General features: G+C 50.5%; 2 protein-coding genes across 9 annotated transcripts; both read right to left on the bottom strand.

The window, feature by feature from the left end:
• Positions 1–277: 277 nt before the first annotated feature.
• On the bottom strand, positions 278–6,919 carry gaa (alpha glucosidase). 8 transcript variants are annotated; one of them, XM_061845381.1, is made up of 19 exons: positions 6,382–6,919; positions 6,154–6,314; positions 5,683–5,848; positions 5,359–5,455; positions 5,171–5,290; positions 4,992–5,110; positions 4,602–4,733; positions 4,396–4,506; positions 4,207–4,320; positions 3,667–3,751; positions 3,438–3,555; positions 3,222–3,355; positions 2,573–2,724; positions 2,354–2,502; positions 1,493–1,634; positions 1,324–1,422; positions 1,089–1,253; positions 573–725; positions 278–507 (listed from the first exon to the last, which is right to left on the bottom strand). In XM_061845381.1, exons 1-19 carry the CDS (start codon positions 6,847–6,849, stop codon positions 442–444), a joined length of 2,751 nt encoding a protein of 916 aa, XP_061701365.1. In that variant the 5' UTR covers positions 6,850–6,919; the 3' UTR covers positions 278–441. The 8 variants fall into 8 exon arrangements, with proteins under 8 accessions (XP_061701365.1, XP_061701364.1, XP_061701363.1 ...); XM_061845380.1 differs by having other exon boundaries at positions 4,207–4,506; XM_061845379.1 differs by having other exon boundaries at positions 278–725.
• Positions 6,920–7,057: 138 nt separating this feature from the next.
• On the bottom strand, positions 7,058–23,504 carry LOC133514085 (serine/threonine-protein kinase/endoribonuclease IRE1-like). Its single transcript, XM_061845387.1, has 22 exons — positions 23,271–23,504; positions 17,608–17,728; positions 15,724–15,757; positions 15,508–15,580; positions 15,316–15,388; positions 14,712–14,834; positions 14,236–14,340; positions 13,899–14,163; positions 13,709–13,787; positions 13,327–13,486; positions 13,122–13,237; positions 12,817–13,011; positions 12,293–12,557; positions 12,110–12,200; positions 10,442–10,631; positions 10,271–10,370; positions 9,986–10,185; positions 9,652–9,799; positions 9,451–9,578; positions 9,096–9,219; positions 8,726–8,793; positions 7,058–8,643 (listed from the first exon to the last, which is right to left on the bottom strand). The coding sequence occupies exons 1-22, from the start codon at positions 23,346–23,348 to the stop codon at positions 8,251–8,253; spliced, it is 3,129 nt and encodes a 1,042-aa protein (XP_061701371.1). The 5' UTR covers positions 23,349–23,504; the 3' UTR covers positions 7,058–8,250.
• Between the last annotated feature and the right edge of the window lie 43 nt (positions 23,505–23,547).

The raw sequence follows: 23,547 nt of genomic DNA, 5'->3' as shown, positions 1-23,547 counted from the left end.
AGATTCCTTTTCGTGACGATTTCTGCTTTGAAACTTTCGAAATGGAACGTTTTGCAAATGCATTCGATTGATATTAATGACCGACATCGATGGAGCAACTCGTGTCAAGAGTACATTTCTAAAATACGACATAGCGCTGCAATACGTTTTGGTCAAATAATGACGTATTAATGCAAACTTTGGCGTTGTGAGGACTTGGGTTCAAATCCCGACCCTGCCCGTGTGGAGGCAGGATCTACTGAATCAAGTCAATGAGAAGGAAAGCAAATCCTTAGAATACCGTCTATACTTTCATCTTTTTATATTTCAAGATACTTGCAAAAATGTACACGTTAAGTTCAGTTGAGCTACGACAATTATGAAATGAGACATTGACCACCGAGCTGCCGTTTGGGTGAAAACGGGCCTCCGGCGGCATCGCCGGCGAGAGGAAGCGTCGCATCAGAGTTGCCACTGGACTCGGAACCCGTTTGACATGGGCAAGGCCAGCCCGCCGACTCGCAGAACCTGCGGGAAGCAACGAATGCGGCGTCGGCTTCGGGAAGGTCGCCTGTCGGCGGCCCCCGACTGACCTTCGTGTCGGCGTCGTACGCAAAATCCTCGACTTCCTCCCCGTCGGCGAAAACGCGTCGGGGCGGCGAGGGCACGCCCAACACCCGCACGCCACCCAGAACCAGACCGTCCAGGGCTCCGTTCAGCCGGAGCGGATCGCCGGTCACCTGCGACTGGACGCGGGACGAGATAGACACAAAAGCGAAACGCCGCTCGTACCTCCGAGCGGCCAAAGGCGCAAGTGGTTATGATGGCGTCGCTGATAGAGCGACGCTTCCACGTCACTTGAGCAAGGCGGGGCAGGCCGATGGAGCAAACTGCTCCGATGGGGGACTTTCACTTTCTTAGCGGCTATCGTTTTTTTGTTCGTTTGTTTGTTTGCGTTTCCCCTTTTGATTGTTTGCAAACATAAAAAAAAGTTTACAGTGTGAAAAACAATTTCAATGGTGCAATCTCTGATGTGGGCGAACATTTTCAAATATTGTTCAGAGAAATGTTTAAAAAAAAAAAAAAAAAAAAAAGACTTCTAGGTCTACCTGTTTGGCAGTGAAGAGGAGATAGGAGTAATTTCCCGTTTGGAAGGTGTCGACGCCGTCGCCGTCGTCCCAGAACAAGTCGCCCCGGGCCGAGCCTTCCGCCGAGAGCGCCGCCGTGAGGAGGAAGGCCTTCTTGCGGGACGCCGTGGTCGTTAGCGCGGGCTCCTTTAAGAGAGAGGCCGCGTACAATTAGCAATTCTGCGCTCATTTCGCGGGCCGCCCGTTGGACACCAACCTGCATGGGGATGATGTGCCCCTCCCTCACATGGATATTGATGACGTCCAGAGGGGCGGGCAGAAGCGCGTCGTCGCCTCGGCTGTACGTCGGCCGCCCCTGATTGAAGAGCGACCCGTCAATCCGTCGTCGAGCCGAAACGTCGACGGATCAAAGTGGCGCCACTCACGCTGCGCAGGTCGTACCACGTGCCGGGCGGCAGGTAAGCGGACACCTCCGACGCGCCCTCCTCCAAAACCGGACTGACGAGGAGACAACTCCCCCACAGGAATTGTCTGTCGACGCGCCGGCAGCGAGGGTCGGCGGGGAACCTGAACATTGGGGGGGGGGGGGGGGGGGGAGGTCTTCAAACAGCCGGAGAAAACAAAGCCGAGTTCCTTTCATTCTTACATATCCATCCATCCATCCATTTTTTTTGCCGCTTATCCCCACGAGGGTCGCGGGAGCGCCAGAGCCAATCCCAGCTGTCAACGGGAGGGAGGCGGGGGGCACCCTGAACCGGTCGCAGGACACGTGGAGACGAGCAACAGTCACACCGACGGGGCAATTTCGAGCGTCCAATGAATGGGGCCTGTTTTTGGGATGCGGGAGGAAACCGGAGTGCCCGCCCGGAGAAAAGCCACGCAATCTGCACAAAGGTGGGGCCGGGATTCGAACCCCGGTCCTCAGAACTGTGAGACCAAAGTGCACCAGCGGCTGGCAAACTGCTTTTGTTTTGTCATCAGCCGCCACGATCGGTCTCGTTTTTGCCGATCGACGAGCTTCCGTGCCACAAAATGAAAATGTCGACGTTTGCGTCGACAGAAGCTGCTTTTGTCGACTTTACGATCAGAAACCAAAGCCGCGTCCTAGCGGTGATGACGACGACGACGACGTCTGCCTTTTTATTCGCAAAATCGCGCGAGTCAAAAACGGCCGGCTGGCGATTCGCGGAAAGGGCCTCGAACGCAGCGGGCGGCGCTTGACTCGGTTGAGGGAAAAAGGGCCAAGTCGGCCGAGCGAACGGGAGCGAGGAGGCCGCACGACGTACTCCAGGAAAAGCGGCCTGGCTACGGTGTCTCCGCGGGCGTGGGCGTGGTGGAACAGCGTGTAGAGGAACGGCAGCAGGCTGTAACGAAGGCGCAGCGCGTCCCGCATGGCCGCTCGGGCCTCGGCGCCGAAGACGAACGGCTCCTGAGGCTGCGGCCCAGACGCGGCGTCACCGGGGAGAAGGCGCGGCCGCCCGTCGCCCGAGGCCCGAGCGTCTTACGGCGTTGGGCCGGTCGTTGTGGTTCCTCATGAACGGGTAGAAGGCCCCCAGTTGCGTCCAGCGCACGCACAGCTCCTCGCCGGCGTCGCCCCCGAAGCCGCAGACGTCCGCCCCCGCCAGGGGGACCCCGAAGAGGCCCAAGCGCAGCACCGCTGGGGGGAGAAGGCGGCACGTGACCCAAAATATGAAAATGCCGTGTGGGGATTTCTTTTCCCGGACGGCCTGTGGAATGTTTCCACTCACAGTTCAAGTTTACTCTCAAAATAAACAGCATTATTTCAATGATTAATGACTGTCGATTCTTATTATTTTCTAGGAATCCAAACATTTTCATCCTTTCATTTAAATACAGGGTGTGCCTATCATTTTACACATAGGTATAAGGAAAAGGACATGAAATCTTTCACAATAAAAGGTGGAAATGGCGACGCGGTCGCGAAAAGTTCGACTTTGCTTGCAATACCGGACGGAATCCAGAATGTTACAAATGTTGCGGGGCGCGTGAACCGCGAGGAACCAAAAATCTGCTGATGACTGACGGCCATTCCCAAACAATTATTCAGACAATTTAGCATTTTTTTTGTTTAAGAGCGGCGCCGTTCAACGCGAAGAGGACTTGAAATCCAAATCCCGGCCCGGCCGTACTCACACGGGATGGAGAACGCCAGCTGTTCCCAGTCGCTGCGGACGTCTCCCGTCCACACTCCGGAGAAGCGTCCGATGCTCGGGAAGGACGAGCGGGACAGGACGAAGGGCCTCCGCCCTCGCGCTCTCACCAGCGCCCTGCCGACGACCGCACGAAACCTCGCTGATTCCGAGAGTTTGGAGGGGGCGGGACCGAAGGCCCGCGACGATTCCGGCCGACCTGTGAGTGGCGAACGCTTGCGTGAGTCCGTACGTGTTGTGCAGGTCGTAGTGGGCCGAGCGCTTTTGGCGGGCCGACATGCAAAGCGTCCAAGAGCTCAGGCGGCCTCCCAGCACTCCTGTTTGGACCGCGAGAACAAAACGACAAAAAACACCTTCAAACGCATACTTGAGAGACTGCGAATGTACTCATCTTCGAGTACTTCAGAAGGCGGCAAATGCGGGCTTACTAGGTGTGTACGGCGGGTTCTCGAGCTCGGTGTCGGGGCAACCCTCCGTCGAGCCCGACACGAAACTGGTTGGTTCGTTCATGTCCTGCGTGGAGGTGGACCGCATTGCAGTACTCAAAAACATTTTTTGTTACATTCCAATTCACTGCAGGCATAGAAATGTTAACACATTTCAGTCAGACCACAAAAAAAAAAATATTTAAGGGGGTGCATGCAAAAAAAAATTTAAATAAATAAAAAAATTGGGGTCATCCCGATGGTGGCCTTATTTCAAAGTATCGGGTACTCGTGAAAAGCTGCCAAGTAAACGTGCAACATGGACTCGGTCCTCCTCGCCAGTAGTTGGCGCCACAAAGCCAATGATTGCCACAATCGGCAAATCCTCATGTGCGTCATCAAGAAAAAGAAAAAAACGTTTTTCTTTCCAATAATGTCATTATGCTAATTAATGTGTCATGAATCAAAAGTACCAGTGGTATCGGTACTGGTATTGGTCTTTAAAAAAAAAAAAGCAAAAATCGAACATGGCAATATTCTTACAATCCATAAACCATCCACAGGCACTTTGGAATAAAAATCCACAATACAGTCTTGCCACCAGCGTGCGGTTTCCGGGTTGGTGAAGTCGGGGAAGGCCGTGAGACCGGGCCAGACCTGAACACAGGCACAAGGGGGTGTACTTGTCGTACGACGCCGACGCGCCACCAAAGACCCGAATCCGCGTCCAACCTCGCCGAGCAGGAGGTGACCGGTGGCGTTTTTGATGAAGACGTCCCGTTTGAGTCCGTCATCGAAGGGGCGGTACGTTCCGGGAGGACTCCTGGCGCTGATCCCGGGATCCTAAAGCGGAACACGATACGCACGCCTCTGATGACGTGACTTACGGCCACCTGGTGGCGCTCAAATGGGGGCGGACGCCCGCGAACGCAACCCACCAGGATGAGGACGTACTTGACGCCGCTTCGGTGGAAGTGCTCCACCGTCTCCTTCAGGTCCCCGAATCGCAACGGGTCCACGGTGAAGACTCTGCCTTGGCTCGCGTAGTCCAGGTCGTTCCATTGCACATCCTAACAAAAAAAAAAAAAAAAAAAGGCAGTTTTTAATTGCCGACAAAGGCAAACGGCGTTGAATGATTCCGCCCTAGTTTTTTTCTCAATTTAATGATTAAACATTTCGATTCATATGTCAATACTATGTAGTGAATTTTTTTCCACATCTATTTTGAAATTTGTGGCTTGTTAGTCATCATTGATTTAATAATCCATCTCATTTTTTTTCTTGAATTCTAAACTTGTGATTTTATTCCCGACGTGCCACGAACGCACCATGGGGAAGTCGGCGTCGTGCATCCGCCGAGCGACCTCCCGCGTTGCGTTGGTGCTTTTGTAGCCCCAACGACACAAGTGGAAGCCCAGCGACCAGTAGGGAGGCATCGCGGGCTGACCTACGCAAGAAAACATTCTTATGGCGCCATTGTTTGCATTCACGCACGGACTCGGCGTACCGATGATTTGCAGGTACTGTCGGACAACGCTCTGAGCGTCGGGACCCATGAAAACGAAGAGGTCCAGGACTCCGCCGGTGGACACCCACGTGAGGGCTGGCAAAGGCTGCAAGAACACCTCTGGACACAAACGCACAAGATTAGGAGACGACGGCAACGATCGCGTCTTGCCCGACAAAAACCAGCACCCATGGCGTTGCTGTTGAGGAGGAAGACCCCGTGCGCGAGTCCGTCCTCCTCCTGGACCACGTAGAACGGGTGAGACCCGTAGAGATTTGCACCGGCCTGGAGAAAACAAAAAGTACAATAAAGTCCCACCGCCGCAGCGCAGATTGTTAACTCATTCAACTGCCACGGACGTTTACATCCGTCAATGGGAACGGGCGGATTTTCACGTTCGTCGCGTGCGTCTGGAACAGATCCTCCGCGGTAAAATCAAGGAGGGCTCACTAGTGAGAGGGACCGGCACGTGAGCGTACAACGGTGATACGGACCGAGCCCGACATACTCACGTGAGGTGCCATGTCCCGGTTCCAGAGGGTCAACGAGGTCCAGTTGAGGTCCAGGAGGAGGGACGTGTAATGCTCCCCGAGGCCGGAGACCAGCCAGGACGCCAGAGTGGTGGACAGCTGCAGATACTGCTCGGCAAACAGGAGAGGAGCCACCGTGCTGTTCATGCTAAACGGGGGATTATGAACAGTTCAGGGGGGTGTGCATACTTTTGCAACCAGGTTGTCTCGCTCGCTCTTTTTTTTTTTTTTTTTTAAACAACCCCAGTCAAACGAATTCTACAATTTATAGCTCACATTAATGTTCTACAAAAAAAAAAAAAAGGAAATTGTCTGGGTTTGACACACGCACACAAAAAAACCCGCTGTGAAGGATTTTACTTTTCACTGTCCGTTCGTGGACTCCTTTGGTGCGCAACATTGAGCCCACTTGCTAACCAAAACAGTAGCACGGTGGTGGCTTGCCGTACTCACACGGGCCTTCCGTTGGATGCACGCCTCACGATGAATCCAAACGGGTCCGCCTGGTACTCGACGGTGTAGAGGGCGTCTCGGCTGCTGCTGCTGCTGCTTTTGCCCTGAGGAACTCCGCCAGGCAGCTCCACTTCGTAGCGCTCGGACCATGCATCCTTCAACTGGAAACAAAAGTGCGCATCCGGTTGAAATGCGACGACTCGAAGGGGATGTGAGTCGTTTGGTCACCGTGAGGCGCAGGCAGGACGCGGAATGTCGCGTTTCTTCCAGGTGCAGGGTGGCGACATCTCGCGGCAGGTAGGAGGAGGACGCGCGGCTCAGGGTGGCCGCCCGACCTCGCCGGGTGGGCGTCAGGACGCCCATTTGGTAGCCCGGGTACGCGCGGGGGTAGAAGCACCACGGAGCTTTCGAGGAGCCGTTGAGGGGGGAGTAACAGCAAGACCTGCGCTCGCACTCCAGCCGACCGAGCGCTCGATCCCGGCCGCAGTCGAAGCGTCTCTCCGGGGGCGTGACGCAGCGGGGCGGTTGGACCCGCCCGCCGCCGCCGTCGTCGTCGTCCGCTGGCTCCGGTCCACGGCGGAGCGCGCGCACAGGCGGGTCGCCGTTTCCGACTAGACCGCTGTGGCGAAAGTGGCAAAATGTCGAAAAGGCGAAAGCCGCGATCGCGGCTGCGCCGAACTTGCGCCAAGTCGCCATTGAGCGTTCAAAGTTTTCAAGAGATTCAAAGTGCAGACGCCCACTCGTGACGGACAAAGAAAAAGGGGAAAAAAAAAAAAAAAAAAGTACTGCCAATTCCCATTTTCCACGGTGCCGCCGAACTCAACACGGCGAACAACGGCAAGAGAAAAAGGTTAAAATAGCTCTAAACGCAAATTGACTCACCAACTCAAATGTGGCTGGTGACCTCTAAATTATCCCCCGATGCCAACTTGCCGCCACATTAGTTTACTACGAAAGTAATAATGACATTTAAAAAAAAATAACTTTTACAATCTGTTTTTTTTTTTTTTTTTTTTTTTTACGTGTAGATATTCAAAGCCAATATATAACATATGTCCAGTGGTTCGTGAGAGGGCTGAATGCCACAATTAATCTATGCAGTGTCTATAAGATTTTGTATTTACGTGGCTTGTTTCCATTTTGCGTATTTGTTATCGTGTTCCGGGTGCTCTTCTTCCAGATGATTTGGGGAAAAGGGCGGACGGACTCCACCCCGGAATTGTCGCATCTCATGCTTCCAGCGTCAAAAAGAACCAAAGCTGCAAGTATGCAAACTGAGAGAAAACAAAGTCGATTTAGAAAAAAAACAAAATAGAATTTAATGTGCAAGTCACCAACTTCATTTAGACGTGGAAAGCTCCAAAGCACAAGCTCTCTGCAGACTGACCGACAAAGTCAAAAGGTTGAACAATCACATCAGTTAAAAAATAATAATAATAATAATTAAAAAAAATAAAATAAACCTGCACCGCAACATTCCGATCCTGAAAACCTCAGAGGACAGTCGGTTGCCAGCCCATCCACACAAGTCTTGATTAACGAAAAAAAAAAAAAAAAAAAAAAAAAGCGCCGACAGCATTATTAGCGGATTTCAGTTTGAGCCATACAGCACAGTGACACGTCTTGGTTTTTTTTCCTTTTGTCATGTATATATATATATATATATATATATATATATATACACATATAAAAAGGCACATCTGCCAGATGGTTCAAATTCATAAAAAAATATTCATACAGTATCTGCGCAGTGAACAAACTCACCGATAAAATACAGCATTGCACAATACCTGTAGAACAATAACTGTCAACAATTCCCACCATAGAAGGCCGGACATTTTTGGGACAAATACTATTTTTGGACTTTATATGAACGCTCAGTTCAGCTACGACACGAAATCCATCGAGTTGCCCAACTTGCAAATGGTTCTGTTAAGGAAGGCACTTATTAAATTCGGGGCGCAGATGCCGTTGCGGGCGAGCGGCTCCCGGGCGCTGCAGGCCCGGTCGCCGCCGGCGCACAAAAGCAGCGATTGGCCAGCGACATTTAAGGAGAAGCCCCCAACCGCCCCCACTTCCTGTGCCGGACGAACGCGTTCACGCCGCTCCGCCGTCCGCGGGCCGCGTGTCCGCTGGGTCGGACCCGTCGGGACCGGGTTCCGAGGCGAGCGACCGACAGCGCGGGTCCAACGGCGACGGTTCGGCGGTCTCGGCCGGCGAGTCTGAAGAGGCGGCGGGCTCGTGTCCCACCTGCACCTGCACCTGCACCTGCGACGCATGTGTGGATTCTTGAGGTTGTGACGCGTGGTCCACTTTTGCCATTTTGGAATAATAAGGCAGGAAAAGCCTCTCGGCGGCGCAGGTCCGCATGGCCAGGTACGTGTGCATCAGCAGGTGCGGGAAACGGGACGTGAAGTAGGAAACAAAGTCGTCCGGGATGGAGCCCAAAGTCTCCTGGACGTCGGCGGGCAACTCCCGGTAATGATGTTTCTGTTCGGAGAGGACAAGTCCGAGGGTTTGAAACGCTACGGTCGCGAAGCGCGGCACTGAAAGGAGAAAACTGCATTCTGACCTTGTTCCTCATCGCACGAAGGAGGTCTCGGACTGAGCCGCCTTTGTAGGAACGAAACCTTCTCAGGTCTGGAAGCAGACAAAAAGACACGAGGCTTGAGATGATGATGATGGGAGTGCAAAGACAGACCTCACCCACCTGGACTTCAACTATCAACTAGCAAGAGTTCTAGGCACAAAGCAAAGCGTCAAGCCTCTTAGAGCCACTCCCACTTTCAATTTACTGTCAAAGTAAACATCAAATAAAGGGGATTGACACCACACGGCTCATTTGCTACCTTCCTTGGCAATAAACTGAAATCGATTGAAAAATGGACAAACGGGCCACGGCTACGAGAAGGCCGAGTCTGCATTTGGGACTCGTGTTCTACCCGTCTGCAGCTGCACTGTGATGTGCTCCCTCCAGTCACTCTTGACCACGGCCCGCCCTCCTCGCTCCAGCCGCCTCACGATGGCTCCGTCCAGCGGCTCCTTCTCGATTCTGTCGCTGACGTCCTGCAAGCCGCGACGAGCGTGCCGCAAACACAAACACATTTGTTGTCTTACTACCACAGGGGGGCAGCAGAGTGGCCACTCCGCGCTTTCCATGATCAAGAATCCCAAAATGTTTTTTTTTTTTTTTTTTTTTAATTCATTTACGTAGATGTGAGAGAGTGTCGTGACAAGTTCTGTCTGCAATTATTATAATGACGAAAATGGCGCCAATTTGAAGCAAAAAAGCCAGACCTGGAAGAACTGCAGTTCCTTCTCCAGGCTCCAGAAGAACGGATGTTTGAGGACGCACTCCGCCGAGGGCCTCAGATGAGGCTCCATGCTCAACATCTGCTCGATCAGGTCTTGAGCTGCGATGTCGCCTGGGCAGACAACCGCACCGGTGCTGCTCACAAAGCCCGCTTAGGTATCCGAAAAGCCGGGCTCGGGCCTTACCGTGCGTGTCGGTTTGCAGACGGTCCAGGTTGTACGTTCCCAGCAGGATGTTGGCTTGCCTCTGCAGGGATTTGCCGAACGGGTGGCAGCCCTGAGACACCACGTAGTAAAAGACGCATCCGGCAGAGAAGATATCAACGGCGCAGGTCTTCCAAAATGACGAGGGGGTGGGGTGGGGGGGGGGGGGACATCCACATGTCACATTCAAGGAGAGGTCGCCGAGGCGTGAACATCTTTCAGTTCTTCTGAGCGGAGCTTTCGTGCGGTTCCCCTCAGTTTTGACAAAGGACACCGCTCAACGCCCGCAAACGGTCCTGGTCTACTGCTAACTCACCGGGTTGTTCGCGCAGTCCTCGCTGAGCACCTCGGGAGCGATCCAGCCCTCCGTCCCCGGCACGCCGGACCTCCTGCTGAAACTGTGCCGGCCCACCCCCAACTTCTTGCACAGGCCGAAGTCCGAGATCATGGCCCGGACCCGCCCGTGGGCGTTCGGCACGGACACCAGGATGTTGTGAGGTTTCAGGTCTCGGTGAACTGCGGGGAGAAGTCGCAGTGGAGGGCGGAGAAGAACGACGGGGCCGAAGCCGCTGATGCGGAGCGAGCGTTCGGAAGCACTGACCTATGTTGAGCGAGTGCAGATGAGCCAGTCCGGACACGGCCTGCTGAAGCAGCGGAACGGGCTCCAGTCCGTGTCGGTCGAAATCCTTCACCTCCACGTACTGGACGCGGCAAAGGGGAGGAGGAGTCGGGCTCACGGCCGCTGAGATTGACGGAGCGAACGCTGACGCACCTCTTGAAGGGAGGCGGCGCACAGCTCGATGGCGATGTACTGGAACTGCCGGTCCCTCTCGGTGCAGAAGTAGCGGATGACGTTCGGGTGCTCGTCCGACTCCCGCAGCAGCTGAACTTCGCGGTCTGCGAAGCTGAAGCACTCCGGGAGGATTCTTTTCACCGCCACCGGCCGGTTGTCAAACTGCCCCCTGGGGGAGGAGGAAGGCAAAATTGACCCCTCCGTACGGGGCACTTAAGCACGCCTCCCGAAGCGACGTCACGCCACGTGCGCTGACGCAAGACAAACAATTTGTAAAAAATGGCAAATACAATTCAATACATTCTGAACTGAGAGAGACGCCGTGCTTCTCGTTTCATTCAATCGTTCACACGTAGCAATGTTATGCTAGCGGAGAACGTCTCATTCATTTATACGAGACGTGTATTGAAAATCAAATTTAGGGCATATCTTCGCGCAAACACAGTCTGGTTAAGCTTCTGGCCGCGGGCCGGCAAGAAAGCGACACGTTTGCGCAGTCCGATCGTCGCTAAATATCGCTCAACAAGGAATAAGTGTGTCAATCGTTCACACGCAGCGGTGTTATGCTAGCGAAGAACGTCTCATTCATTTATACGAGACGTGTATTGAAAATCAAATATAGGGCATACCTTGGTGCAATCATGTGTGTTCCGGTTGATATTAGATGGATTTAGTTGATGGATTTAGTCTTCCACAATATTTGATCCATCGAAGGCATTTTTCGTACCGGGTCTTCGGTTTTGGAAAGGGTACGAATGGAAGTCCCACCGACTCGCCTTTCAGGATACCCGTCGTCACGATTACAAAGTCCGTGACTTAACCATATTTTTTGTTAAATAACCCAAATACGCGAGAAAACGCTCACAAAACCTATACTGGACCATGCAATGTTGTCTGAGAAAATGACGGGAGCAAAAAACGGGCTTTGGTCGATGCGGATCTCTGGCCTCTGATTGGTCAGCGACGCGGATTGCGCAATATCCACGGAGGGGTCAATTGAAATTGGATTGAGCGAGAAACAATGAACAAAATCCAAAAATCCACAACTGGCTTCAAATGTGTCTGTCAGGACGAGTTTTTGTTTTTCTTTCTAGCCTTCCACAGTTCATTTAAATATCAGTGCAGAAAATGCATTATGATTCACTCGCTGGTCAGAAACTTGCCAAACACGTTTTCCGAAGTAAGATTTGATGTTTGCTGAAACAAATACAACCGATCAGTCTGCTTTCATGAAATCGGAGCCCATTTACTGTTGAGAGCCGCAATCCCTGTCGACGAAGTTGACAATCGATCCATCCCAAGTGATTCGTTAGCTACTATTTAAAGAGACTAGCGACTTTAATTCCCACCAAGAAAGAGAAAAGCTGAGCATAATCCTTTCCTCTCAAGGAGGGAGCCTGGCGAAAGCCAATCACAGCGTCGATGGGGCCGAATGCTGCCAGGTATTGACATGTTGGAAATATTTGAATATAAACATAGAAATAATTGCAATCTGACGTCACCTCTGCAACCACGTGAAAAGAAAAACAGACGGTGGAGCAAAACCTGATTTTTCCCCATAAGGAAAGTGGGAGGAAAAAAAACGATTTTTAAATTTGGGGTTTGTTTCTATTTTTACAAAACAGCCTGCAAGAGCCTCACACTTACTTGTAGACGATGGTCCCTTCAGCACCGTGGCCCAACACCTGTTTGGGATGGAAGGTTATGTTGCCCACTCTGACGACGTTGGAGTCGTCGTCTGCTGAGGCGAAAAGGACAAAAACGCAGAAACGCGTCTTTTATAGACGCATACGCAAGCAATTAGGTGCAAAGGGGGTCTGGAGTTCTCACCTCCTTCCTCGTGTTCATTGGCAGAGCTGCCCAGCTCCGAAACGGAGAGATTGGAGTGGTTGGACGCACGCGGGGTGACGTTGGGGCTGCTGTGGTCCGAGCATTCCGAGCGAGCGCGAGCCGCTTCCAGGTAGTCGCCGTCCGGGACCAGAGGAAGCGCCGCGTCGGCAGGGGGGAAAGGCTGCTGCCGCTGCAGCATCTCCAAGCGCTCCTCCATCTGCCTTTGGAACTCCTGATGCTGCTGCTGTTGCTGCTTCTGGACGCTCTGCAACAGCGGCAGACGCGCGCAAAAAAAAATACATTGAAACAAATAATGGGTAAAGCCAAAGACAACAAGATGCAGTGCAACTGAAGACAACCATCAGAACTACGTGTAGCACATGTTTTGCCAAAGCTGGATCGGTTTCTGTAACAGCGCATTTTTTTTTTCTCTAATGTCTGCTGCATCTTATATTTGATGAAAATGTAGCTCGTGTCGTGTTTTCTGCTCCCCGTCAGCCACTAGATGGCGGCATATGACCTGCCTTGGGGTACGTGATGACAAAGGCCACCCAGCCCGCCAGCAGAAAGGTGCAAAAGATGATGGTGGCCATGTCCTTCAGCATGGAGTCCACGGGGGCTTCCGGGCGCCCGGGGCGACCGCTCAGCCCGGGTTCTGGAACCGATACTTCCGGCATGGGAGAAGGCGGAATGTCATCCATGGCAACATTCTTCACATTCTACATAATATGAAGAGAGCAGGCAATTATTCACAACCGAGGATCCGAGAGCTACGTGCGTACGTGCGCCGTGGAATGGCGTCTGAAAAGAAACCCAACAAAACACACACATCCTCGGGTTTCTTGCTGCTGGTAGGCGGAATGACGTTGCCCTGGTTACGGGGAAAGCTGTCAGGGAATCTTTCCAGGATCTTGTTGTGAGCTTCAGGAGGCGTCTCATGATGACCTTTGTGTTGAATTCAGATTCCAAACAAGTCTGCGGCGTTTGCCAAGAGCACATTTCAAGACCCGGATGGATTTTTTTTTTTTTTTTACCGATGAGGAGCAGGTAGTTGCGCATGTAGTTGACGCGGTTTCGCTGGCGGAGCGCAGCGCTGAACTTGACGCTGGTGCTGGGCGTGATGACGCACTCTTTGTCCTCGTCCGTCTCCTGCCCGTCTGGACCTTCCAGCATGGGGAACGTGCTGCCTCGAGGCTGCACGCGCAAACAAATATTTTAGGAATCCACAAATGTGATCCGCTCACGTCTTCTTGAAAAACAGAAATTTTTACTGGAGGTTGGACGGCAATTTATTTTCCATCACGTTTGGCTAAAGTCGACTATTACAAAGCGCTGCTTAGGAAAAAGGAATTAGAAATTGCAAAGCGTCACGTCATTTTCTCAGGAGCTTAAAACAACTGCACGAGCGTCACTCACCACCACTGTGACGCCGTCATGCACCAGGGAGGGCGACGCATACAAGCTGGTCGAGTATTTACCCACATACAAAGTGTCCCTGGAACAGTTTGTACAATACAGCCACTGATGAATTCACAACAGAAGCAGGTAAGCTTGAGATGAGCAAAAGGATTGGGAACGCGAACGCCACGAGACGTCGTTTGCTTACATTAATTTATTGTCGGGCTTCCTCTTCTCCTTGGGGAAGGGGTAGCGCCACTGGGTGATGCGGCCCACCTCTCCAGACATGAAGGTGAGGTAGCGCAGCGTTTCCACGGCAACGTTGGTGTGGGCCACTTTGCGGAGGCCCTCGCGCTGCCAGATGTACATGGCCACCACCGGCGAGTCGTAGTTCTGGACCCACTGGACATCGCCGGAGTCGCTGTCCACCGTCACCACCAGGCCGTCGCCGTTAGACACGAAATGGGCCATCTCTGCGAGGTCGCCACAGAGCGCATCAGCGGCGGGTAAAGTCGCGGAAGAGCGCCGGCGGACTGGTGACTGACTGTACTTGGCGTCGTCGTCGTCAGGAAGCGTGGAGGCGTAGTCCGAGTAGGTGGCGTTCCAGCGCAGCTCTCGGCTTTTGGTGTCGTACATGGTGATGGTGTATTCTACAAGAGGGACGCACGCCATCACCACGGATGCACGCTGACCTCGCACGACACACTGGATGCGCCGTTTTGCTTACGGCACATAGCGTAAGCCAGGCACGGGATGCCGGAGAGTGCCCGATATCTATTTCGGATTGTCAAAACAAACAATCCTGGATACGGTGGCTGAGCTGTCAAAGTCAACACCAAAATCCCATTTTCAGGAGGCCCCTTGAAATGTTGCAGGTGCGCTTCCAAGTATCCGAGTCAACGCTTGCACAAACGCTCACAGTGGCCAGAATGGAACGGGTGCCGATGCAAATGGTGACGTGAACAAACAGGGAGCAGGAAAAGCCTGAATTGGCCCGGCTAGATGGCTTTGATTTGCTTACCTGTGCGTCCCAGATAGAGCAGAGATGAGGACGGGCACAGCACGTCGGCAAAGGACGACGTCAGCGTCTGCTGCTTCTCGCCAGTCAGCAGGTCCACCACGTGCCACAGGTCCTGCTTCTTGCCTACGCACGCGTACAAAATCATTTTCGTGCAGTAGAAAACTGATGAAAAACCTTTGAAGCATATTGTGCGGGGGAAGGGGGGGGGGGCATTTTTATGGACCGGGCTTGACCCAATTCTCCACTGACGCTATGAGGTGAAAACTTTCCCCAAATCTCTTTCTGACGGCAAAAAAAAAAAAAAAAAAAAAAAAAATCAACCGTCTTTGACAATTCTCGGTGCGTTGTACAAAGTTCAAGTGGAACTTCCCGACGGACTCTTTTGCCTTTTGACACGCTTTCATTTTTTGGGAACTCTTGTCGTAGTCGTACTGCGGTACTTGCTGTTTTTTCTTTTTGACTGTGATTGTAAAAGTGGAAAGGATCTCGAATGTCTCATTTTGCCCTGAAATGCTCAAAGACGTGCAGTGAAAGCCACAAACGTTACCCCTACTACTTGATCTCATTGACATTAGGCTGGCAGTTGGACTGGTACGGGCCTTACCCATGTAAAGGATCCCATCGGAACTGCGGCAGGGAGACGCTTGCACCAACTCCGGAATAGTGAAAGGCAATTTCTGTTTGGGAAGAAGGAATAAACGTGAAGTGACCCGGAAGGCCGTCGCTTCATCCGTGACAACAAATGAGATGCGGAAGGGAGACGAAAGCGGTTTGTGCCCAAGTCATTTCCTCTTACAGTGAGGCCTTCGTTGTTCTTTCCACCAAGAGAATACAAACTGCCGTCATTGGGGTCGGGCAGAAAGGCCGGCCTGGAAGTCGCGAGGAGGTGGGGGTACAAAAAACAAACCAACAAAAAAAAAAAACAAAACTTCCATTACACCAACGACAAGTGGAATGAACAGTAATTACTTGAAGGAACATTTTCTAAATTAGTTGAAGCATTGCTACATACTCTGCAACATGCGTGGGGACCTGAAGAACTGGATCTGTAAGGACAGACAATTGGAGACCGGTAAGTTGCCGTTCGGGAGGGACAAAAGTTGTAGAGCCACAACATTTAACCTCGGCAAAATCAAATCAGAACTCAAATGAATATAGAATCTCTCTCAAAAACATTACCAACAAGTGGAACTGCCCAAAAAAAAAAAAAAAACTGCGTCGGAGAGATCGAGAATCAATGCCGAGTGTGTCTTTTTGCTTGTTCCTTTATCTCTTTGGGGGCTTTTGTGAGTGTCAGTGCCAGTCAGGGATGTGGTTGATGGCCGCACAAATGGACTCGACATGACTTGCCGCCCTCCACAAGCAAGCAAGGAAGGCTGGCTGGCTGGGAGTTTTGTTTCGGTCATTTTATTTTATTCCCCGGTCTTTGCTCTCATTCTGTTGACGTTAATGAACTCCGATACACTACAAGACTAACTAAATGATGAAAACAAACAAAAACTATATCAGCTTTTCACACGAGCCGAAAAATGAACACATCCAGTCTTCTCACATTTAGTATTCAAATCCTGCAGTTTGTACAAAATAAATCTAAATCCAAGTCATTTCTTCCACATGAAACGTGACCCGGTTTTAGCGCCTGCTCTTTGGGTCAATGTGTGAGCTAAAAAGTCCACAGGTTCTACAACATTCTCTATTCTGGCTCCAGAACTCTGGAAAGCCACCTAAAAAGTAAATTTCAGACTTAGTTTACACTTTTGCAATCGGTCAAACCACACCGCGTCGCATCGTGCGCAGGTTCACGCCCCGACGTTTTGCCGCCCACCCTCAAATTTCATCCAATCTTCTAAACCAGAAGAATGAACACATGACAGAAACAATTTTACGAGCGTGAGCATGGAGGACGTGGACCAGGGGGAGTAACAACCGCGCGGACTCGAGTCGTCTTAAGCACAGTGCAAGCGGAGCACGCCTGAGTGCATTTGGCGTGACCGGCGCGGGATTTTTGCTTCCCACCCGGTGGTAGTCGAACATAACGACTTGTGCGCATAAATCACGGCTGCGCGTATTCCGCAGATGCTGCTTTGTCATTACGAACGATTTGGGTGGGGCCGTTGTGGATGCCGCGGTGAACCACAACAAAAATGTTGCTTGCGACGCAAGACGGCACATACAATTGTACTACAAAAGATCCAATAACTTTCCCTCATATTTAATCATTGCCCTATTAGAAACTTTTGAACTAAGTTTCAGTTATCCAACAGTTATGACAATGAAAAGTGAGATGCTTTATTCATTAAGGTGTGCATTACGCCTTTGTTAGAACAGAGTCTGTTATTGTTACGTTGTATTAAGAGCAGTAGTTTTTTTAAAAGGGCTTTTGAAATGGCAACAAATGTGAAAACGTTGTTTTCGATCAAGAGTTTGTCGCAGTCTAAGAGTGCAACGTCGACTCGCTGTGGCGCATATCTGCCGAGGTCGACCTTATCTTTTGCAAGTGCAAAACGACAGCGGGGGCGGGGGGCGCCTCCACCGCACGGCACGTTTGCTTACCCTTGCCCACTCTGACCTTGAGGAGAGGAGGCCACATTTGTCCCTCTCTCGGTTAATGATTACTACATACGTTCGGGAGTCAACAGAAGCGCTCAACTGTAGCCCCGACACAAATATGGAGCAAACCTGGAAATATTTTCATGAGCAAACTTACACAAACGGCGAGTCAGTAGGAAGTCAAAGTCCCGGTACATCTTCCTCCATTTTCACAGTTGATTAAAAGCCCCGTTATTTGTTACATTTTGAATACATGAAAGCAGAACACAAATATAACCCGAAAACAAGAGCGGGTGCCTCGGGGGGTGGGCAAAAGGGAAATTCTCTCTGGTCCTCTCCTCTTTACCTTCTTTCAACGTCCATTTGATGGAACCGGACTTCTTGCTCACAGCATGCAGATTTCCATCCAGGGTGGACACGAACAGCAAACTTTCAGGCAGGGAAACTGTGCTGGCACTGGAAAATACCTGAAGAAAGAGATTACACACACCAAAAAAAAAAATAAAAAGTAAAGAATCAGATCTGGGGACGTCAACGGCTTGAAAGCAATCCGAACAAAGTTGTGATTAACTGCGAGAAAAGCTGCTAATCTAACAAGATTCCCTTTGTTACAAGTCAAACAAAAGAGAATGCGGCCAGCATGAAGGCCAGGGAATTCCCAGACGTCCTCAAAACCAGTTTCCTCCATTTTGCAAAGTAAACAAAGTGGGACGGAAGAAGGAAGAGGACGGCAGAATTTGCTCAGCCTAATGTCAATGCTGTGTGGCAACCTTCCACGCGAGTCTTGTTGGTGGTGGTGGTGGTGGGCGAGTGACCCCGCCTGTCGCAGGTGAAAACCCCTGGAATGGTTTACTTCTTGAAATGTCACTTGTGTGTCAAGCGCGTATGATTTTTTTCCCCGTGCATTTTGGCATTAATGCCACAAGCAATTTGTGTTTTAGGGCCCCAATATCGTTATTGTTGGAAAACGGCAGGCGAGGACTTCTACTAATTGGTTTTAGCATCTTTGGTTTGATAGTAGGGAAAACAAATGTATTGCTTGTCCTGCGGGGGGGGGGGGGGGGGGCGTTTCAACATATTGTGTTGACATGGACGAAAAGGATGAACCCGTCATTGCGCCACAGATGCAATATGGCAATGGTAAACAAAAACAAAAACAACAACAGAATGTGAGCACAAATCCCAGGCTGTTAGCCTGATAGCGTCAATGCTCAAGTTGTTTTTATGTTTTCGAGAAAACAAGATAAAAAAAAAAAAAAAAAAATCCATCAATCGATTACCGAGGATGGCAACCTACATGGACATGATTAAGCAGCACAGCGCACGGCAAGCACATTGGGATTTTCTTCTCAGATTGTGACAGTAAATTAAAAACGATACGAGCGGTTACGCTGTTAGGCTCGCGATACGCAAATATAAAGAAAGCGCATTTTCACTGAGCCCAAGTCAACCGATTCCTTCGTTGCCTTGCTATAGAAGTTTGGCCCACTTGCTCCTTTTCAGCCGCAATGGAATTCAGAAAATGCTGATTTTGACAACCGAGCTTGACTGCTTGCAGGTTAGCTTTTCTGCAAGGTAACTTTTTTTTTTTTTTTTTTTTAATCCTTGCGGGGAAGCCAAATTTTGCAGCTAAATCAGGAAAGTGAAACATTTCAAAGCTGTCATAGACCATTTTTTGTTGGGGGAGGGGGGGGGGGGGGTTAAGCACTCATTGTGCACAAGCTCTGCAGTACTAATTGAAATCTCTCACTAACCTCCTCGAATGGTCGTCTGCAGGGAGGAAGTGCAAATAAGACCTCACGTATCCTGCAGATTACCCATCGATAATTGCTCAGAGGCTCATCTCAGCATTCATTCATTCATTTCGATGAGGTGGGAGGGGGTGGATTTCAAACTACACTCCCCACCTCAAGGGTGGCTAAATCCGTGACAGAATGCAAATGTGCCCACCGGTTCACGTCGGGCGCCCTTCTCGGGTCTCGCTGCTCTAATAACCCAAACCATAGTTTGAAAAGAACAAAAGCGATGCAAAGTCATGCCCGTCAGCGTGAAACAGGAAGAAGAAGCTGTGAATTCGAGCTGGGCTGCAACATCATGAAAGATCCTGCTGTAATCTCACATCCTACTCAACATTGTGCACCTGCAAGACTCTCAGTCGTCGGTTTCCTGATGTGTAAAAGGGGCGGGACAAATAAACTCACAACACAAAAAACACTGAAGGGCATCAGTTGTGCGTTAAGATGCATTCCAAATTATTGTCTCTTCCGCCCAAAACATAGCATCATTTTCTTGTGTAAGATGATTTCATAATATTGGAGAACCGGGCGGGTCCAGCAGCCGCAATTCTTTCGCAGTTTCCCCTCTGGATCCGAGGCAGACTCGAGCGCAAACGCTCTCAGCGGGGGGGGGGGGGGGGGGGGGGGTCGAGCGTTACGACACCGGCTGGATTGCAGACAATCCTCGGCGGAGGACAAACTTGAGGACCGAGTGTTCTCCAAGCGCTACGCTCCGAGACCCTGACCGGGCGATTTTCGCAGGGAGCGGAACAAATTGATAACCAATCGTTACATCAAAGTTGAATGTGGCTTTCATCCAACATCTGCCGGGATGTGCGCCAGCCATGCCGAAAAGATGCAAACGTGGAGAAAATGGACAGAGGTACGCACAGATGGGCGACAAATACAACCAAAAAGACGTCGGTTTGAGTAAAAATTTGAGGAAAGGGATGAGAAAATTCACAAGTCTTGAGACAGGCAGAATCACAGATTTGTTGATTGTGTTCAATTTTGGATAAATTAAAAAAAAAAAAAAAAAAAATGCATGTCAGCACCCTTCAAACATTTTGAAATCAAATAGCCATTAGTTGCATCACATCATAAGAAATGACTTGAGGGAAACAAGCTTTAACTGGCACTTGGGGGGCGGGGGGGGACTTTTGCAAGAATTCAGAACGTTTGCGATGATGCGCTCTACCCGCCATGGACGTAAAACCGGTCTCGGTGCTAAAAAGCTCTGACAAGAATGAGTATTTGGAGGAAATGGAAGGATCCCGTTTGATTATTTGCAGAGCCTCAATTCTGCAGCGGTTGTCTTACATGAAGTGAAACAAAAGACAACCCAGTAAGACTAAAAAAATAGCATTTGAAATGAACGTCACGGCATCATTCTCAAGAGTTTGGACTATGGACCTCACACGTGATCGAAGAGAGATGTCCCAGAAATCGGTTGACGGCTGTTTTATTCACACCGTTTAAACAACCGTCTTAAATGGGAATATTGAGAATCGCGCCACTCCCCACAGCGGTCACGAGCCGTTTGCAGATACAAAAAGGGACAAACATTGGGGAAGAAAAAACATTTCAATGCAGCCAGCACCATCACCGGTTACACAATCCGCGGGCACTCTAATGGTAATGGTAATATGAAATGAGTAACTGTCTGTTTGGCTCAAGGGCTGAGCAAAGACAAGACCGTGCCAAGGGCATTTAGCCATCGTCAAGCTCATAACAGACAAATGAAGAACGGGAGCCAGGCATACAATTAATATGCTAATATGGAACACGACATTAGCTACATGTGCAGTTCATGAGATGGGAAAAGAATCCAAAATGTGCACATCATCATCATCATCATCATCATCGGGCCGTCACATTTCAACTCTTTGAGAGCAACAGCGCCGACTCCGTGTTTATCAGCCCGGCGCGGGCCACGTGTCGGACCCCGCACGGGCGGGCGCGCCTACTCGAAGCACAGCCAAACTGCAGCTGTGATAAGAGCGCAACTTCTTTATTTGCCTCAAAAGCAGCGTGACAGGATTAGAAGGCCGCAGTGACCAGCTAAAGGCAACAAACGGGCCGCCGGCATATCCGCGGCGACGTCACAGGTGCACAAAAAACACACAAACACCCAAAAACTCAACACAGGCTCGACATGAGTGACATTAACAGAACTTCAATTGGGTGGCAGATCACAGAAGATGTCCACGCAAGATGACTGCAGCCGACGCTGCGAGGCCTGCTGCTTGCCTCCACGTCATTCGGGGAAGACTCAAAGGTACGAGCGGAGAAAGAAACATTACAAGACCAGCGTTATAATGCTGAAGTGCTGAGGTGGGGATACAACGATATCATTGGGCATTTCAGAGAAAACTGTCGTCATTTGAGAATGAAACACACGAGTTTTGTACAGCTCGGAGTGTAAAGATGTATTATTTACAAGAGGGGTGTGACATAAGTCAAATTTTCTCAACGAGGTTGTCATCAAAAAAAAAAAATGTTCACAGGTAAAGTTCTAATTTTATGAATGAAAAAGTAGTGAAAACAAAAAGGTGGCAATTTTACATGATTTAAAGTGAAGATACGTCGCGAGGAAAATTAATGAAGCCAAAATACTTTGAGGACTTCACACTAAAGTTGACTTTTTATGAGCAATTTGGGGAGAAAGGAAATTGCAATCATCACAATGATAATTGTAATTTGTCTCGTCGTCAAAGTTAAAAAAAAAAAATAAAAAAACGACGTCAACGCATCCAATCGGACCAACGACGAGCGATTTCAAACCACAATCAAATGCTTGTCGAATTGGAACAGCTTAGATTCGGCCTGAAGGCTTCTTGACATTTACGCAGGCGACGACCACGTGCACTTTATACTTGGGCGCAACCCACGTGCGCAGTTTAGAAAACGCACCGCAGTTCTTCTTCATGTCGGGGGTGCCGCTATCGCCGAGGACGGCGCGGGGTGGCGTTTCCGCTGCATTTGAGGACATTTTCCCTCGAGGTTTTTCCTCTTTTCGATCCAGAAGGTGCCGGCGCTACGTGGGACCAACCGGGAGGAACGCCGAGTACGTCATCACACCGTGCATCCCCAACCAATCACGAGAGATGATCTACGCAGGATCCGACGCGCTGCAACAATTTTTGTCGCGTGCACGTTACCTGACGCCGTGGGCCAATGTGGCTAAAGAGCCAGAACATTTTTTTCCAAACTCATTAATGGAACTGTGGCGCAAAGATGGGCCTACACGTTTCCCAGATTCTGCCGTTCGCAACATGGCCGAGATGAAGTCCACTTTACCTCCGAGCTGCCAGGTAAACGCACCAGGCTGCTTCCTTTTTCAGTTGCCTAGCAACCACCACCAAAAAAAACGGGAAAGCTTGTAAACAAAGTGCCGTGTGAAAACACCCCGAGCATTTCCAATAAACTCAAAATGCATGGTTTTTTTTTTGTAACGTGGGAGGAAGCTGGAGCATCCACAAGAAAAAAAAACAAACCAAAAAAAAAAAAAACAAAAAACGTGCACAGGCAGAGCAAGGAAGCGGAGGCCAGCTCGGAACCCAGAACCTCTTCTTGTGAGGCACTGGCGCTATTCTACTGAAGTCATCAATGCGACGTTGCCTTCAATCAATATCAGTATCCTTTATAAAAACTGCAAATCAACCATTAATGAGTTCAGAATGGATGCAATCAGATTTCAAGTGAAATAAAGGGATCTGCCACGCAATGGGCTTGGCTGGGCGAATTTCAGTGTCAACTCCTGGAAAAATAAAAGTCACATTGACGTTTCTTCCCCCTGGTGCGGTACAGGGAATGCAACACAAATGTGTGACTAATCTTTGGGCTCGCTCGTGTTGCTAAGTGCAGTCTCCATCATACACGTGGTAACAAGATAAACAGCACTTTCACATTTTGGAAGCTGAACGGAGGATGCACAACATGATTCAATCAACATTCAAGAGCAGAGATTCACGTGTTGCTTCAGCGGACGATTGACTTCATAACGCATACGGTCGCTATAGTTACTCACAAGTGAACAATTTCTTGGACGTTAGCAATTACGCCATTTCACGTTTATTCGTCATGTTGTTCTCATCGAGTGTCTCTCATTACTTCTGTCGCTAGCTCACCACAAACAGACGCGAAGAAGACACAATTCCTGACTGACGGGAGAAGGTTAGCATCGTGGTATCGAGAGAATGTGCCGACTCCAACGTCGTCAGCTGGTTGTTACCTTTCGCGGCAGAGCCGCGGAGGAAAGCAAAAAGCAGCAGAGCAGGGCCCGGCCAGCTGTGACCAGCGGCCGGTCCATCGTCGGCGCTCGCTCTCAAAAGCCAAAGGCGACGACGTTCTCTCGACGCGCCTTCACTCCATGCGAGCCGCCTCTTGGCCTCCGACGCGAATCTTGCCAAAGGTTCGATCGTCAAGCGTGAAAAAAGACATCGTGCCGACTTCCTGAAATGAAAGTCGCGGGGGCGGGACTTCGCCACGGACGTGCCACGCGACTGGAG

The sequence above is a fragment of the Syngnathoides biaculeatus genome, chromosome 16 (assembly GCF_019802595.1).
Source record: "Syngnathoides biaculeatus isolate LvHL_M chromosome 16, ASM1980259v1, whole genome shotgun sequence".
In the NCBI taxonomy this organism is placed as follows: domain Eukaryota; kingdom Metazoa; phylum Chordata; class Actinopteri; order Syngnathiformes; family Syngnathidae; genus Syngnathoides; species Syngnathoides biaculeatus.
The sequence above is the reverse complement of the archived record's forward strand: the minus strand, read 5'-3'. Positions and strand labels throughout refer to the sequence as shown.